General features: G+C 39.2%; 3 protein-coding genes across 4 annotated transcripts; 1 reads left to right on the forward strand and 2 right to left on the reverse strand.

Moving 5' to 3' along the window:
• Positions 1 to 8,046: 8,046 nt before the first annotated feature.
• Positions 8,047 to 9,812, reverse strand: zgc:193726 (uncharacterized protein LOC561161 homolog). Of its 2 annotated transcripts, XM_042710019.1 has the most exons (6): positions 9,404 to 9,812; positions 9,185 to 9,226; positions 8,867 to 8,905; positions 8,690 to 8,719; positions 8,538 to 8,555; positions 8,047 to 8,297 (listed from the first exon to the last, which is right to left on the reverse strand). In XM_042710019.1, exons 1-6 carry the CDS (start codon positions 9,490 to 9,492, stop codon positions 8,180 to 8,182), a joined length of 336 nt encoding a protein of 111 aa, XP_042565953.1. In that variant the 5' UTR covers positions 9,493 to 9,812; the 3' UTR covers positions 8,047 to 8,179. The 2 variants fall into 2 exon arrangements, 1 of the variants encoding a protein (XP_042565953.1); XR_006152871.1 differs by having other exon boundaries at positions 8,047 to 8,905; positions 9,174 to 9,226.
• A 685-nt stretch (positions 9,813 to 10,497) lies between these two features.
• Positions 10,498 to 12,450, reverse strand: atp6v1f (ATPase H+ transporting V1 subunit F). Its single transcript, XM_012831949.3, has 2 exons — positions 12,170 to 12,450; positions 10,498 to 11,662 (listed from the first exon to the last, which is right to left on the reverse strand). Exons 1-2 carry the CDS (start codon positions 12,325 to 12,327, stop codon positions 11,461 to 11,463), a joined length of 360 nt encoding a protein of 119 aa, XP_012687403.1. The 5' UTR covers positions 12,328 to 12,450; the 3' UTR covers positions 10,498 to 11,460.
• Positions 12,451 to 12,513: 63 nt separating this feature from the next.
• Positions 12,514 to 15,360, forward strand: lamtor4 (late endosomal/lysosomal adaptor, MAPK and MTOR activator 4). The gene is made up of 4 exons (XM_012831928.3): positions 12,514 to 12,725; positions 13,080 to 13,160; positions 13,439 to 13,556; positions 14,743 to 15,360. The coding sequence occupies exons 1-4, from the start codon at positions 12,723 to 12,725 to the stop codon at positions 14,838 to 14,840; spliced, it is 300 nt and encodes a 99-aa protein (XP_012687382.1). The 5' UTR covers positions 12,514 to 12,722; the 3' UTR covers positions 14,841 to 15,360.
• The last annotated feature ends 123 nt before the right edge of the window (positions 15,361 to 15,483 follow it).

Consider the following 15,483-nt stretch of genomic DNA (forward strand, 5'->3'; position numbering starts at 1 on the left):
TATTGCTTGTTTGTAATATAATGACTGTCATTCACAGAGTAGAAATCATATGCTAATTCTTATTCTTATTATTAGTAGTAGTGTTATTTATTAATGCCTTTTTACTTCAACTTTGAAAGCACTACTGATATCTTCACCAACAGAACTTTGAGGACTATGTGCAGGCTATTTCTGTGGTAAATGAATAGTTTTCCTGAGTTATACATATAAATTGAGCAAGAAGTGGAAGGCCCTAATTCTACACCACTCAGGGGTCCACGGAGAATGGGCATCCTATTCTAGGCTCCTTTGTTGCCTTGTCTTACCACTTAGACTAATGCTATACACTCACATTTTCATGGTTCAATTTCACCAACTAACTTGTGATTATGCAATTTGAGAATCTTTGTATACATTGTAGATTTTTTTTTAAATGGTCAAACGGGTTTCTTTGTGGTTGGGACTACACTGATGATAGCAAAAAGCGCTAGGGACAAGTCAGCATAAATTACACCTATGACAAAAATACACACACACACACACACGCCACATGCATTGTACTTATTTTATCCTCATTTTTTTGGGAGACAATCTGAACATTTTCTGCATTGCCTTCCAGTTAGAGTGGAAGGGCCCTCTCTAAATATAGTCCAGAAAGATCTCCTAAGAGCAAGCAAGGCTTAATTCACTTATCTAAAATGGTTCTCAGAAATGACTCACTAAAGTATGCAATTTGCGTCAGCATTATATTTGTGCATGTGTGTGTATGTTTGGTGGGCATATATGTGTATAAGTGGATTTCTAACCTATTTACCTTTTCATCTCTGTACATCATTCTGAGTGAGGGTGTAAGTGGTACTGTAGTCAAGAGGGTCTAAAGCCTTTCTCCTGCCTCTCAGCGTCTTCTACTTTAGTCTGACTCAAGGACAGGCCTCGGGTACGGGAGGCGACGGGGAGATAGATTTCCCCAGGGGCCAGCTCAGAACTTCTTATTTCTGTGAAACTTTAAATTAGAAACTTTATATTTCAGATAACAATTCAGCAGCAGTACTGTTGATATCTTCTAGTGAAGACTACAGAAAGCAGGTGCAATGGAAGAGGGGAGAATATCATTCATACAGTGTTCAGCTGGATGAGAGTGACCAGAGACCAGACCAGAGTCTGTAGCAATTCAGTTTGATTGTATTGACTTAAAAACACTGATGTCTCAGGGCACAGACGCCCAGACCTAAACCCTTTAAAAGCACAATGGATAAATGTCACAATAAATATACGTCCATTTTCTCATTTTTGTTTGGTATGATTAAGGGTTTAAAGTTGTAAGACAGACTTCCCATCTACAAAGTTAAAAGAGGACTCTTTCGTAGAGCAATGTACACCGGACAAGGAGGATGCCTCCCCCCCCCCCCCCCCCTTATGAGCAGAGGTTCTAGTCAAGGTTTCTCCTTGCCTCTGTCTGTCGCCTTTGTGCTTGGGGGGTTTAGGCTGTGGGCTCTGTAAGGTGCCTGGAGACAATTGTATTGCTTTGGTGCTATAAATAAAATTGAATTAAACTGAATTAATGTGAAATATTTGTAGGCATCACTTTGGAGGGTTGTATGTTCACAGTGAGGTTTCTGTATTGTTCATTAGACTGTTAACTTCAAAGCTTAAGTACCCATGTTTTTTTTTTAAAAAGATCTCCATTGGATACTTCCAGCCTGTAAGGTCCCCTGGCAGTTGAAGGGTGTGGAGGATGAATAGTGATGTGTTTACCCACACATATCCATGATCCAAATGATTAAGGCCTTCTGCACCCGGTGTCACATGTATTTCAAACACTTGCTGTATATGGCATTTAAGACACTTCAGCACTCAACAGAACTTTCAGGTGAGCTGTGCTTTAAAAAGAATGCTGCCATTCCAGTTCAAAATATCTCAGATTAATCATCATTGATGATTGGCAGAGATTGACTTTGGCAGCTGGACTGTAAAACTCTTATCGACATGGGTTGGATTTAAGTCGTATTGTCAGTCTGGACAGGTCGATCACTCAAATGTAAACATTCCACATGCTAGTTATTTCTCTGATGTCCATGTAAGTGGCCTCCCACAACCAATCACCATTAGTCGTCCTCCAGCGACTGATTTATTGATAGCCGTACAGCGACATAACACTTGTGTCAGTCAATCATTCCTCCTACCCTCACCCCCGCAGCCCCCTGATGTAAACTGGATTGAAGAGAGTGAATGCTTTCTCTCAAACTGACTCTTTTAGCTTACATTTCTGAAAGGATCAGTCAGATTTGCTCTGAGGTTTTAACTACAACTGTTTGGTGTTACAAATGAACTTCTAGCAGGTTTTAGGTACACTGGTGCATTTTAATGAAAGTGTATGTATTTCTAAGTGTAGGCAGTGTATCTATCTATAACATTTAATGCAAATCGTATGCGTGTAGACTTTGATCTATTATCCAAGCGTGCGTGCGTGCATATATATAAATGAATAAATAAATAAATATGAATATTGCCTCACAATATCAGACTCTTTCAAAGTGAAAGATTAAGAGCAGAGATTTTCTTCTCTATTTGAGCAGTGCAGGACTGCATCAGCACCTATCTATTATCTTGTGTGCTGTGACTCACAATCACCTGCGCCCCCTTTCTTATTGCCAAACTTGATTGCTTGAATAGCAACCTACACCCCAGCACATAATCATGTCGTCAGTCAGACAGTGGGCTAGAACTGCAATTCCAATCAGTTAACCCTTTCACACTGATTTACACCGAATTGTTTTCCTGTATCAATTAATAAAAGTAGTTTAATGTCTCTTGTTGTTTCTGTTCAAGAGAAAGTGTAGCTGTTGATTGCTACAATTCTGCTACACACTCTTAGCAGCATTATGACGTGTTGGTCTCAAACTAGAATGCTAACTACCTCAAAACAATGCAGAAATCTTGCAAACACCACTAACAAACTAGTGTCTTGGCGATAAAGTTGGCGATGTGGTGCTGTAAATAGTTTTCTTACATTTTCACATGGTGTTGTGTCCCTGACCACAGATGTACATAGTGCAGAGCCTGTACGTCTAGCGGGAACAACAGGTGTGTTCATCTGTCCCTCACATGACCATATACGAGCAAAATGAATTTGAAGGTGCGAACCACAAGTTGCCAATGAAAATGTATCTCTAAAAGAGCCAAATTGTTGTATAGTGTTGTTTTAATATCATGTAGTTTGAGGATGAACTTTGCTGCTCAATGTCAAAGAGTCATTTAGATAAACATGATGAGGAAAACAACAGTCATTTAGATAAATATGATGAAGAAAATAAGAGTTTAGATAAACATGATGAAGAAAAAAATAGGTCGTCTAGTCATGGGAAGGTGTATGTTTGCCAGAGAGACCTGCTGCTCACCACTACTCCCAGTGAAACATGTTGATGCCTATATACAGTATATTTCCACCACTACTCCCAGTGAAACATGTTGATGCCTATATACAGTATGTTTCAGTTGTAACACTATTGCAGCCATAGCTGGAGAGAAGTAATACAATAAAAAATGTGATGCATGACTCAGGTTGTAGTGTCTGTTCATTTTGACATCCATCATTAATCTGTGAATGTTAATGTTTTCAGTTCAATTTCCTGTTAGGTTCCATTACCTTTTGACATTGTGTGTCTGTAACCATTTGAGCCTCGAAATGGACATTTAATCATCTTAATCACAAAGAACATGTCATGCATAACCTTTCAGCTCTGTCTAAAAAAAAAGACAAACCTTTAGTCTTTCTTCACCCATCCATTTCTCCTTTTCTCTGATATGATGTGTGTGTGTGTTGATCAATTATTAGTTCCTCCTTCAAAAACAGGAGGTTGAAATGATTCACTTACAGAAGTCCATAGAGGTTGTGTTGGCTGGACTAGAAGCTGACCGGGCTGAGATCAGGAACACATTCATTCCGTCTCTTTATGATCAGTCTGTGTGAGGCCCGTTAACTTTGTGTGAGGGGAGTGTGGAGATAAAAAAAAAAGAAAAAAGGAAGGACAGAGAGAAGAGGGATGGAACAAGAATGACCGTGAACCGCTGTACAAAGATGAAGGTGAATGATATCAAATGCACTTACATCATTGCTGGAACACAGACATCATCCGGTGCTAACTATTTCTGATGGCAGACAAACAAACTTGAGGCAATACCATCCCTCGTTGTTTCTAAATGCTTCTTTTTTTTATATACAGTGGAGTCAAAAGCCTGTAGAACAGTTTTCAGTTCAACCTGCTTTCATTCTCTACCTATCATTTATCCCCATGAGTATTTAAGTGACATTGGCCCTTGTTAGACAGCAGAGCAGTGGAGAGCATGTTTCACACACACTCAGTCCTAATCCACTTTGTGGTGACCTCATCTCACCATGAAAATCTGTTGTTTACCTCTGAGAGGACAGGTAATCCAAACCACCTATCCAAACCACTTGTCCGAACCATCTGAAAATGATTCACAAGCTCTTGACCCTGTCACACAGCCAGGGTTGTGTTTGTAAAATAAAGAGCTTAACCACTATCCTGATGAAGGTCTTGTGACAAGCTCCTGAATATCCCACATATGCCAAACTGCTTGTCACTATTAGCATCTACACTTAGATGTGACAAGTGTTCGTTCAGAAGAATGCAAATATTCCAGACAGAAACAAGGTAATCATCTTGAGCCATGGTGATTTAGTCAGTTTCATTTTGAAAGAACAGGCACTTCTTTTCTTTCCCCGTGTGTCACGTACATGGGCCACGTATGAAGCAACCGAGAAGGAGCACTGACAAAAGGGGGAGGGATTAACTGATTCTCTACAGCGTCCCTCTCAGGCACAGCACAAGTGCACAGCTGCCAGCTGTCCTCCTGGGCAAACGTCATAGCCTGCCAGTGCTAAATCAGGTGCTAACGCCAGGGAATCACACCCCACACACACAGGTCTTGCAGCTTAACATCAGATTTTTGTGTCTCTAACATCTGACATTTGGGTCTAATTTTTTTTAATGATCTAGGGTTTACATACTCTTTTTCAGCGTCGCAAAATAACTGGTTATCAATTCTTATTTTCAGGGACCACCTGCCATTTATGGTTTCTGTATTTGAACCGTTCAAACAAACATTGGAGAATCTGTATAAAGGTTAGGATAGCTCATCTTAAGCTACCACTGGATGGCCCCCACTGGGTTGGTGTGGTATAGCCAAAGCCCAAAGAAGAGATTGGGCTGCGCATGAGTCCTGTGTTGTTTGGGACTCAGGACTTTTAATGAGGGGAATGTCAGTAAGGAGAGGAAATGCAGCCTCTACTGAATCATTTTAGAATGTGTGAGTAAAACAGAGTGAAATCCTGAAATACTTTAACAAAGAGCAACTCTAGAGTAGCTACACAAACAAATAAAGAAAACAACAACACGTTTGAATTTGTGTGACGCAATGTCCTTGGCGTACATGACTTTGTGTTGTATGCGGACGTAGCACCCCCCAGTGGAGATTATACAAAAATGTGTTACAGGCCTAGTCTCATTTTATGACATCACAATAAACAAACACACACAAAAAAATGAAATAACTAAAGACAATGTTCAATCAAGCAAAATAACAAACAAATAAACAAGGACAATTTCACCATACTAACACAATACACTAACTGACAGTGATCTTTGTATCAGCAATGAATTCATGAGCTCGGATAACATCATACACTAGACTTTAATGATGGCTTACAAAAATGGTCAAGTTGTCTTGAAGATATGTCATAGTGACATCAAGATCCCTCTTAAAATAATTGTTACAAAATACAAACCACGGAGATGTATGTATTTATTTAGCCAGCTGTGTTCCTCTTAGGAATGCTAAGCCATTGAAAGTTTGCGTGTCCACTGTCATGCCACAGTGTCTGAGGATGAAATTCGTGGAAATATTCCGTTCTTTCGGAAAAAACTCTCCCTTACGATGGCATTTTTGGCGTACATCGGAACATTGGCCTTGGTCATGTCTCCTACAAACCACAATCGCATATGTCAGCGATGTTATTATTATTTATTTCAGTAGCCTTAAATGTGCTGTCAGTGGTTTGATGAAAAACTGAAATGCTACGAGACCTATACCTTACAACAATGACATAGGCCTCCATCAGGAGGATAATAGCTGACAGTTGTATGTTATGTATTTTATGAGGTGTGTTTATGCAGTTGGTTGGCAATTAAAGGGCCCAAAAAAAGATAGGTGAAAGAGAAGTTTGTAACGTGCACAACAGGCCTAATATTGAGGAATGTGCCTATATTTATCATGTTATATCAAGTCCATATGTATTTTAATATTTACAACGTAAATATTGAATAATCTATTTAATGAATCTACCTTCAATGGAGCAACACTTACCTAGGGCCCAACCGTATTGCCAGCTGCTGGTAATTGGATAATTGTATTTATCTTCCGGACTCTTTCGTTTCCTGAGTATGAGGTACTTGTACCGACCTGTCTCTTCTCTGGAGAATCCTTGATATAATTCACTTCTGGTTTCGCTAGAAACAGGTCTCATCACATTCATATCGGAGAGCGTATCAAGACGTTTCGGTCCGGACAGGTCTGTCGTTTCTCTCTGGAAAGACTTATTTTCTCCTGGAGGTTCAGTGACCTCGGGAAATTTCACCTTGCGTTCCTTTGGTGGTAGTTTGGGGTGTTTTACCCAGTTTTGGCGAAACCAATTAAGTCTAGTTAGATTTTCTCTTAAAATAGCTTCTTTCCAAAAGTCCACCTTCTGTGAGTCCATAGTTACCTGTCAAAAAGCTGTCGATGGGGAAATCAGTTGCCTAAAGTAAGTCATAGCCTATATGATTAGGCTATTGTTGTGATTTTCCTACGGACCTACAGTCATGAGTAGGATTACGTCAAAACTAGTTATTGCATCACAGAAGCAAAAGAAAATGTTAATCGCTCCATTTTGCGCTACTGAGCTACCGGCTTAATGATTGGTGACAGTCGACTGTAATCTACTAATTATAACCGGTGGTTTAGTAAGAGTAAACGTACCAATACAGCAATGTATAATACGCCATTACAAGTCTTGCATGAAAAATTCTATTTAAGTTAAAGTACATATAAGTATTAGTATCAAATGTAGTCAACGTATTAAAGTAAAAAAAATACTGGTTTGGTCCCTCTGACTGATATTATTATATATGGCATTATATTATTAATACTGACGCATCAGTGTGTAAGCAGCAGGGACGTGAACAGGAATTTTGGAGGGCAGTTGCTCTGCCCTGGAATAAAGGGGCAACACGTTCATTTTTGTCACCGCCGCTGCCACGCCCCCGTCCTCTGGACGCATATTTTGCCTATATCATTTTAAACTGTCACTAACCGCCGCCGCCACGCCCCCGTCCAATGGGCGCTTATTCCGAAGTTCTGCAGCCGTAATACTATTTAAAAATATATATATATATTTCCTTCGGAGGGGCAACTTCTGTCGAGGAGGGCAAACGGGCAGTTGCCCGAGCAACCTTAGCCCCTTCCTGTGCACGTCCCTGGTAAGCAGCATGCTGTTGTAGGCCTACTTTATATACAGTTTTGGAACCCCGGAGAGATCGTTAGATGATTAATAGGAGAGGAAAGAAGAAGACTCACAGACATCTGAAATGTGACCCCGACTACACACTGCTTTTGGTAACATCATGATGTCCAACAACAAGGTTGAAAACGTGTTACGTTATCCATTGTGAAAAATCATCTTAAAAGTAACTAGTAACTAAAAATGTCAAATAAATGTGGTCGAGTAGACAGTAGCCTACAATATTTCCATCTGAAAGAGTGGAAGTATAAAGTAGCATAAAATGGAAATACCTCAAAATTGTACTCAAGAACAGTACTTGAGTAAATGTACTCAGTTACTTTCCACCACGGTTACTAACCCAATGAAATATAAGCATAGACCCCAACCTTAGTTTAAGGTCTTTTATTTTAGAAACACAGGAAACAATATATTTTAATAATGAGCTTGCACGTTATTGAACAAAACAGCAACGATCTCTAACAAACCTTGTATAAACTCAGCTACAGTACATTTTATCAATTTATCAACACCACAACTGACCATTACACTAGACATCAAATAGAAATGTGTAGTTCCCCTGTCTAACAGCCCAATACAGCAGCAGGTAAATAGTTCAACTGCATCCTAGGCCTCTGTAATTCATTTTTTTCCGATTCCATGGGGATCTGAGGTTGAGCTGCCAGCTATTTCATCTCCTGAGCTCAGAAGATTTCCCAGGTTACTTAGTGCACAGGTGGGTAGCATGCATCCTCCAGCACTAAAAAGAAGAAGAAAAAAAAGACAGCTACGATGATTGGCAAGCATCTTCTCAGAATCAGCTGTATATCCATTAGACAACGTTATCATGTTTCCAGCAGCAGTACATGCTTGATTTTCAGAAATGAACCTGCACATAAATTCAATTTGGAAATACAAGACAATTATACAAGCTAATGTAACTTTTAGTATGTGGACACTTTAAAGTGGAGAAAATAAAATATATCAAGTTTGTACTTACCCAGATGGGCCATGATAACTGTAAGAGAAACAAAAAAACTGAAAATAAACCAAAGAAACCATAAAACAGGATAAAGATAATATAATTTAAAGCTAATCTTTATGTAAGTATATAGATGAAGTAGATGTAGAAGCAGAAACTGTCTAACTTACCTTCCAGCATCGGAGAAAACAAAAGACAACCTGCTAAAAGAACATTTATGTGATTTATTCAACATAACATTTCTCTCCACCAGTTCGGAAATATACAATAAACTATAATGTAAAGAAAGCTTCCCAGCTTGTCACAGCAAAAAACACAAAACAAAACAAAAAAGACAAAGCACTCACGTAGTAATCATGATGGTGTTGTTTATAGCCAAATCAGATCTGTTAAAAAAAAAAAAAATGTGTTAACAACATGATGGAATCATTGTAATTATTACCTTGTGAATCATAGCTTTTACCTGCCATGGTGTTTTAGGAATTTATTTTGTACCCATGTACTATGGAGAGGGAATGACAAATAATTGCTCTTGTATCTTATTTGTCACACTAAAGACTTTACATAACCTTGTAGATACCAGAGGTTGTACTTCAAAATGAGGCGGTTGAAAATAAATAACAAACTTTGTTAGATTTTCAAAGGTCTTCTTACATTGCACATACCCTGTTGAGTTGGTTCCGTTTGTGTTCCAGTCATTCTCACTTCTAAAGAAAAAGGAACATGTAATGTAGTGTCAGAAGAATGAGGAATGAACTACTGACATCAACACTAAAACATAAAACCACTCATCCAATAACCCCACAATTGACACAACAGATTTGATTTATAGTTCCTAACATATTCCTCAGATGTATTGGTTCTTGGTGTTGTAACTGCCTTACCTTGTATCATTGTGTGTACTGTTGAAGCTGATGGGGAATCCAAAGACACACCCGAGAAGCAAGGCACTGAGGGACCAGGCTGGATTCATAGTGCCACAGAGTAGAATCAGCACCTTAAGCAGCTCTAAAGGGACCTGTGGACCAAGATCTGTGCTCAGTTTTTTTCAATGAAAGATGTTTTATATCTGTTTTGGACAACCTGACAAATAGGCATGTTTGTCTTTGGTTAACTGGAGGACATTTCAGATGACAGTATCAAGGACTCAGAAGATAAATGAGAGCACGCGTCAGTGTTGTGAAAATATTTGTACTTGCAGACCATGGACTCATTCTGCTCAGGAGGCCCACAAGCATGGGGGCGAGTTTGAGAGGTTATATTACCTCTGTCAGCCTGTGAACTGTCCTTGGCTTTGACTGTCAAATCTTGAAGATACTTTATGTCCAGTGTATTTCAGCTTGATTAAGTTGCATCTCTGCTGACCACTGTCACGAGAGCACTCTAATTCATGGTCACAGATGTAAAGGAAAAACAAAAAAGAATATGAAAATGATTATGAGCCTCGTCAAAGCACACACTGTACTGTTTGCTCATGGCAATGGATAAGTATGTTATTTTGCATTACATGCCATATTTACAATAACTGCTGTTGTAAAAAACTAATTTTCTGTCACTGAATAGAGGTGTGGCAAACGTCATTTCCCCAAGAACTAATAAAACACATCCACTGAACTCTCCGCAACAGGTTCATATTTCCAGGAGGCTGGTTTATCTTTCGTTTGTCGAGGTATTTTGAGGGTAAATGCCCTCCTGATATAATTCTATAGAGATATCTGGTGACTAGCTCATAGGTGGAGGTCATATGGAGATCAATGTATGTGTCGAGGACATGGTGGCTTCATTTACGCCCAGACTCTACATTCTAGTAGTGTTACTTCATACGGCCACAGAGGATGATTTGTCCATTAGCACTAAGATTTTAGAATTGCCACTGACGTGTCAGTAGATTTCCCTTAAGTCCATTACAGGCACATCCACATGCAATGGATAGACGGATCCCATCATGCGAAATCACTACCACAACACAAGAAAGGGACATAGTCATATATTTTAATGAATTCATTTTTGGATATTCCAAGGTACAATAATTTAGCACATCTACAATCATCTCAGCAAACCAAACCAGAAGCCCATTTTGCTCATCAAAAACACCAATCAAGAGAAAGTGAGTTAATGGGTCTCCAAATAACTGAAGGACAATGAAACAAATCAACCCTTACAATACTAAATATTCCAGTGAAAGGAAGTCTAGGGAAGAGAAACAATACGATAATAATAGAATTGTAAGTGTGGGTCGAATTTTGATGTTGATGTTGAACAAGATGTGCCATGCTCCAGTCAGCAGATAGTCTGCTGTGCCCTTGACTGATGATTAACCCAACCATGTGTGGCTGAGGAGGGTGTGAGTCAATGGAGAAGTAACATGTACATATAGTAGCAATAATGGACCCTAGACTGAGTTAGGTCCTGTGTCTTGAAATCAGCATATCATAACAGGTGACAAACACACAGATAAATGGAAAAACATGACTATTTGCCATGTTGTTTTCCAAAAAATACAGAGATCATAAATTAAATGAATTGCAAACACATAACTACCCTTTTGACAAGACTTGAATGAAAACAGGAGGGCTCACTATTAATTCCCACCGCAACTTGACGAACAGCATTCCGAAAATGACAAAAACAAAGCTGACAACTACTATTTTCAATAGTACCACAAATGATGGTGCACAATAGTAAACATAGTCCCGTCATCCAGGCATATCAATGTGGGGAAACAACGGATTCCTAAAACTACAATAGACTTAACTTTCTCCTTGGATGAAGCAGAGTTATGACAAATCACGAAAGAGGGAGAAGCAATGAAATTCACTGCGAATAACTCAGTCAAGACTGAGATCCACTGCACTGTAGCAGAGCTCATAGACTCATGCTCCCTTCTTTCTCCCTCTCCCCATGCCCACCCCTGCTGCCTCCAGATGAGGAGACTTCATGTTTATCGGAAGTCCTCCGCAGAGAACATTCCCTTGGCTCTGCGCAGGATGGAATCCTTGGAGGCATCATAAGGATGCTCTTTGGAGGGTATCTCCAGGACGGCTGGGATGGACTCCATGTGACCATCTATGGCATGACGAATCATCTCCGCAACGAACTGGTTGATGAGGATGATTCCAATGTCATTACGAGTGACGAAACTCCTGCAGGACAAGAAGAGATGTGATTTAACCAATTCAAATAGAAACAATGTTAACAGAAAGTCAAGTAGGATACCACCCCCCACGGAAACATTTTGGACATAAACATAGGCTCTATTGAATTTCACAAGTAAACGGGCAGGGAGCAAGAAACACACTCATTCCAACTGTCTGATGGCCAACTATAACGTGATGTGCAACATAACATTGCCATTTGACACACAGTTAGACAAAGCACAAACCATGCTGGCTAGCTACCCAAATAAAAATAAAGGATTTGAGGCAATGGCGTGTTACCACATTGTATGTAAGACAATGCAACTTAATGCTGCCCAACATCCACCCTTGCCCTTGGAGCTAATCGCTGTCAGCCTGACTCAACTGGAACTGGCCAGCTCGCTTGCTAGCATAATCAGAAGGGAGATATCAGTAGGTAATGTGTAAGTGTGTTAACTGTAAAATGTATCCCAGGCACTATTTCACACTTCACACCAAATTCAAAACACTTACTTGAACGTCTCCTCTATCTCAGCGATACTGGTGTCCTTCTCCACAACCAAGAAATTAGGCTTTCGATTTTTGTTAAGTTCACCGATGCCACCAAGTAGAAATCCAGTACAGGTATCTTCGTCGCCAATAACTGCGATTAATTTCCCTCGTCCTGCCATAATTCTTGGATAAGCTCCCCAAATGTGATTTTTAAAAACGATTTAGATTGAGTCGTATTTTGTTCCTGAATGAATCATGTGTTCTTGTCAGCTGACTGTGCAACTTCCGCTTACGCTGTGAAACCCCATGTGACCTAACCTTACACATACCGAAGATTTTCCAAGATTGCTGCGAAAGCCCAAGGCCCACACAATGAAGATCGGGCTGATTTAGTAGCTAAACTGCAAATTGTATGCTCTCTATTTATGCATTTGTTTATGTCTTTGATTTGATACGACGTGAAAAAAAATAAAAATTCTAGCTAGTAGTTGATGTACTGATGTGACGTCGTTAAAGCTCGACTCATATCACGTGAGTGTCAACAGGAAGCTGAACAAAATAGTGAGAAGCTAAGATGGTAAGACACTTCTACTGTGAATTGTTGTTATTGGGTGTGTTTAACGTAAAACCTGTGTTCATTTGTTCTTAAAAGGTCAATCTCCTTTTGAGCTGTAGAGCATTGGCTCGATCTTTCAGTTGTTACCCAGTTGTGCAATGTTAGCAACTGCAACGTTAGTCTAATAACATTATTCTAGCAAGCACTCGTTTCCAAAGGGTGGGAATTAACGTTGACCTAATCATAAAATGGAACCGGTTTTATGTATCTCATCTTAGCGAAGCTCGGTGTGGCGTTGTTAAATTTAGGATGTGATATATTTATTTGTATATTTCACCCCACCTGGTATTGTTTCCCCTCTCACGTATGTCTCAGACAACTGCTCTGACACAGGGTCTTGAGAGAATACCGGATCAAATTGGGTATCTTGTCATCAGCGAGGATGGGGTACTAGCAGTAAGTACTTTGCCATGTTCTGGGAGTAATTCGTTATGTCTAGATGTGGCGCAGCCTCCCTTCTGGCCATTGATGGTTACATATAACATGTATTTGCACTTGCTTGCCGATTTCTACCTTTGCCTGCAGTGCCTGAGGTTTTTTGTAGTCCGGCAAAAGTTTATGATGACCTATTATCGAGCAATATGTGCATTACTGTCTGTTTAAGGGATGCAACTCTGTACTAATTTTCCAAACACCAAATTCGAATTATATTCTGAGAAATGTTGTCCCTGCAGTCCTCGGGTGAACTGGAGAATGACGAACACACAGCAGGAGTTATCATGCAAATGGTGCGAACTGCCTGCCGGTTCCGACTCAACGGAACATCTGAGCCTCCATTCAAACGCATGTCAGGTGAGCTGAATGGTACCTCACAAAGCATTTTTACTACCAGAGGCCAGTTTTCATTATTTTTTTTTAAATGTTGCTGATTATATATAGACACTAAATAAGCCAACTGCAAAATATTTGTAACATATTTTTTGTTTATTTGAAAACATTTAAAAAAAATGGGTGTGTTACACTATACATATAAACATAAAAAATATGCTATTAAACATTCGTTTGACAAATGGTTCCCCTAGAGAACAACAAAGAATTAAAGATCAGGGCACTTAGAAAATAAACTTAGGAGAGTATTGAGTGTCCCTATTGTCGACCTTCGAGGGTATCTGGTGAATGATTCTGCTGTTGCACTCTATAATGAAGCTCTATACATCTCAAAATAGGCAGCGTTGCAGCTCCGATCAGAATGCGTTTATCACAAAATGGTTTGGTTTATTTCACCATACCCATCCCACAAAAAATTTTTTTTATCAAGGATCAATAATCCTGCCCCTCTGATTTGACTTAAAAAATATTCTTTTGACCTTATTTTCTCATACTGAAAAATCATTATTGATAAGAGTCTGTTATCTAAAGGTCAACTAACATGAACATTTGTCTAGAACAATGCACATGGAATATACATTATAGAATACTGACCTGCATTCCTAGCCTTTCTTCTGAATGCATCACACTTTAAAATCAGAACTTGATGGAGCATGTCACTGTTGTCAGTCCCTCTTATTGGGGGGTTGGGATGTCCTGATACTCAATTTCAAAACTATCCTGATCTTTATTTTTACTTGTGTTGAAGAACCTAAGAATAACAATTCACCATAATTATAGATGGTAAAGGAATTTGAATTTTTTTTTTAAATATTTCATCCAATTCTATTACTAAATCCTGTTTGGATCTATTTCCCTGCAAACTCTCTGAAAATGTTCTCAAATGCATGTTGTTTTGAAATGTCAACAACAAAGCAGTGTATGTTATTGGAATGAGAAGTGCACTCTTGATGACTGTTGGCGTTTTCAAGAACTGCTAAAACTACAAGAATCAACATGCTAATTAATTGGAGATGTTAAAGGTGGACTGCTTTGAAATAAATGATTGACGGCTCCTGCTGTACTCTTTCATAGCAGCACATTGGTGGTAATTATCCCGCCTCCATGAATGTGATGGTGCCACATTAATACCAGTTGTCTTCTTCCACAGTGATGTTTGAAGACTGCGTGTATGCAGTTACCGTCTCTGGACAGAAAGTGTTCGTGGTGAAACGACAGAACAACCAAAGAGAACCTGTGGTGGTGTAGACAGATTCCATGTGGACTGTGGCATTCCGGTCACCTATGGCGCAGGCCATTGTAGTGGAATGTTACTTGAGTGTTTTTCTTTTTTGGAATGCTGTGGAATACTGTTTGTCCTGATAGGGGAGATCTGCCCTCTTCACTTGTAAGGCATTCTCATTCATTTCTGTATTCACAAATTGGGTGTCATCTTATGTGCAACGTATGTGCTTGGATTTCAATTAGGATATCAGATAGCACTCAATAGATTGGTTCTGGTCAAGTGAAATGGACACATTTTAGAGTGTTTTGGAGTATGCTTATTTATACATGCAACTACAAGTATTTATTTAAATCATTCACAGGGCCATAGCACTAACCTGAATTTTACAAGTGATCAATACATGTATGTTATACATATACTATATTTGACAGTTGTAGAATATATTCATGTATAAATAATGTAGAGAGGAAAGTGAGACCATCCCATTGAAACCTTCATGACTAGCAAATAAATTAACAAATAAAGTATTTTGAGGATTTTAAACCTGTGTGAAGCATCGGATCTTGAGTAGTTTTTTGGAAGGGGGTGTTGGTGACTTTTCATACAGTAAACAAACAACTGAAACTCTTTTGAAAATATTTGATACTTCCTAATGCTTTTCCAGCT

The sequence above is a fragment of the Clupea harengus genome, chromosome 16, assembly GCF_900700415.2.
Source record: "Clupea harengus chromosome 16, Ch_v2.0.2, whole genome shotgun sequence".
Taxonomy (NCBI): Eukaryota; Metazoa; Chordata; class Actinopteri; order Clupeiformes; family Clupeidae; genus Clupea; species Clupea harengus.

Bases quoted from the DNA above. Each gene is read 5' to 3' on its own strand.
- zgc:193726 (XM_042710019.1), bottom strand. From the start codon at position 9,492: ATGAATCCAGCCTGGTCCCTCAGTGCCTTGCTTCTCGGGTGTGTCTTT. The intron at 8,906-9,184 runs GTATGTGCAATG...TTTTTTTAACAG, and splicing joins AACGGAACCAACTCAACAGG to ATCTGATTTGGCTATAAACA. The intron at 8,720-8,866 runs GTGAGTGCTTTG...TTCTTTTAGCAG, and splicing joins AACACCATCATGATTACTAC to GTTGTCTTTTGTTTTCTCCG.
- atp6v1f (XM_012831949.3), bottom strand. From the start codon at position 12,327: ATGGCAGGACGAGGGAAATTAATCGCAGTTATTGGCGACGAAGATACC. The intron at 11,663-12,169 runs GTAAGTGTTTTG...CTTGTCCTGCAG, and splicing joins GAGATAGAGGAGACGTTCAA to GAGTTTCGTCACTCGTAATG.
- lamtor4 (XM_012831928.3), top strand. The intron at 13,161-13,438 runs GTAAGTACTTTG...TTGTCCCTGCAG, and splicing joins GCGAGGATGGGGTACTAGCA to TCCTCGGGTGAACTGGAGAA. The intron at 13,557-14,742 runs GTGAGCTGAATG...CTTCTTCCACAG, and splicing joins TCCATTCAAACGCATGTCAG to TGATGTTTGAAGACTGCGTG.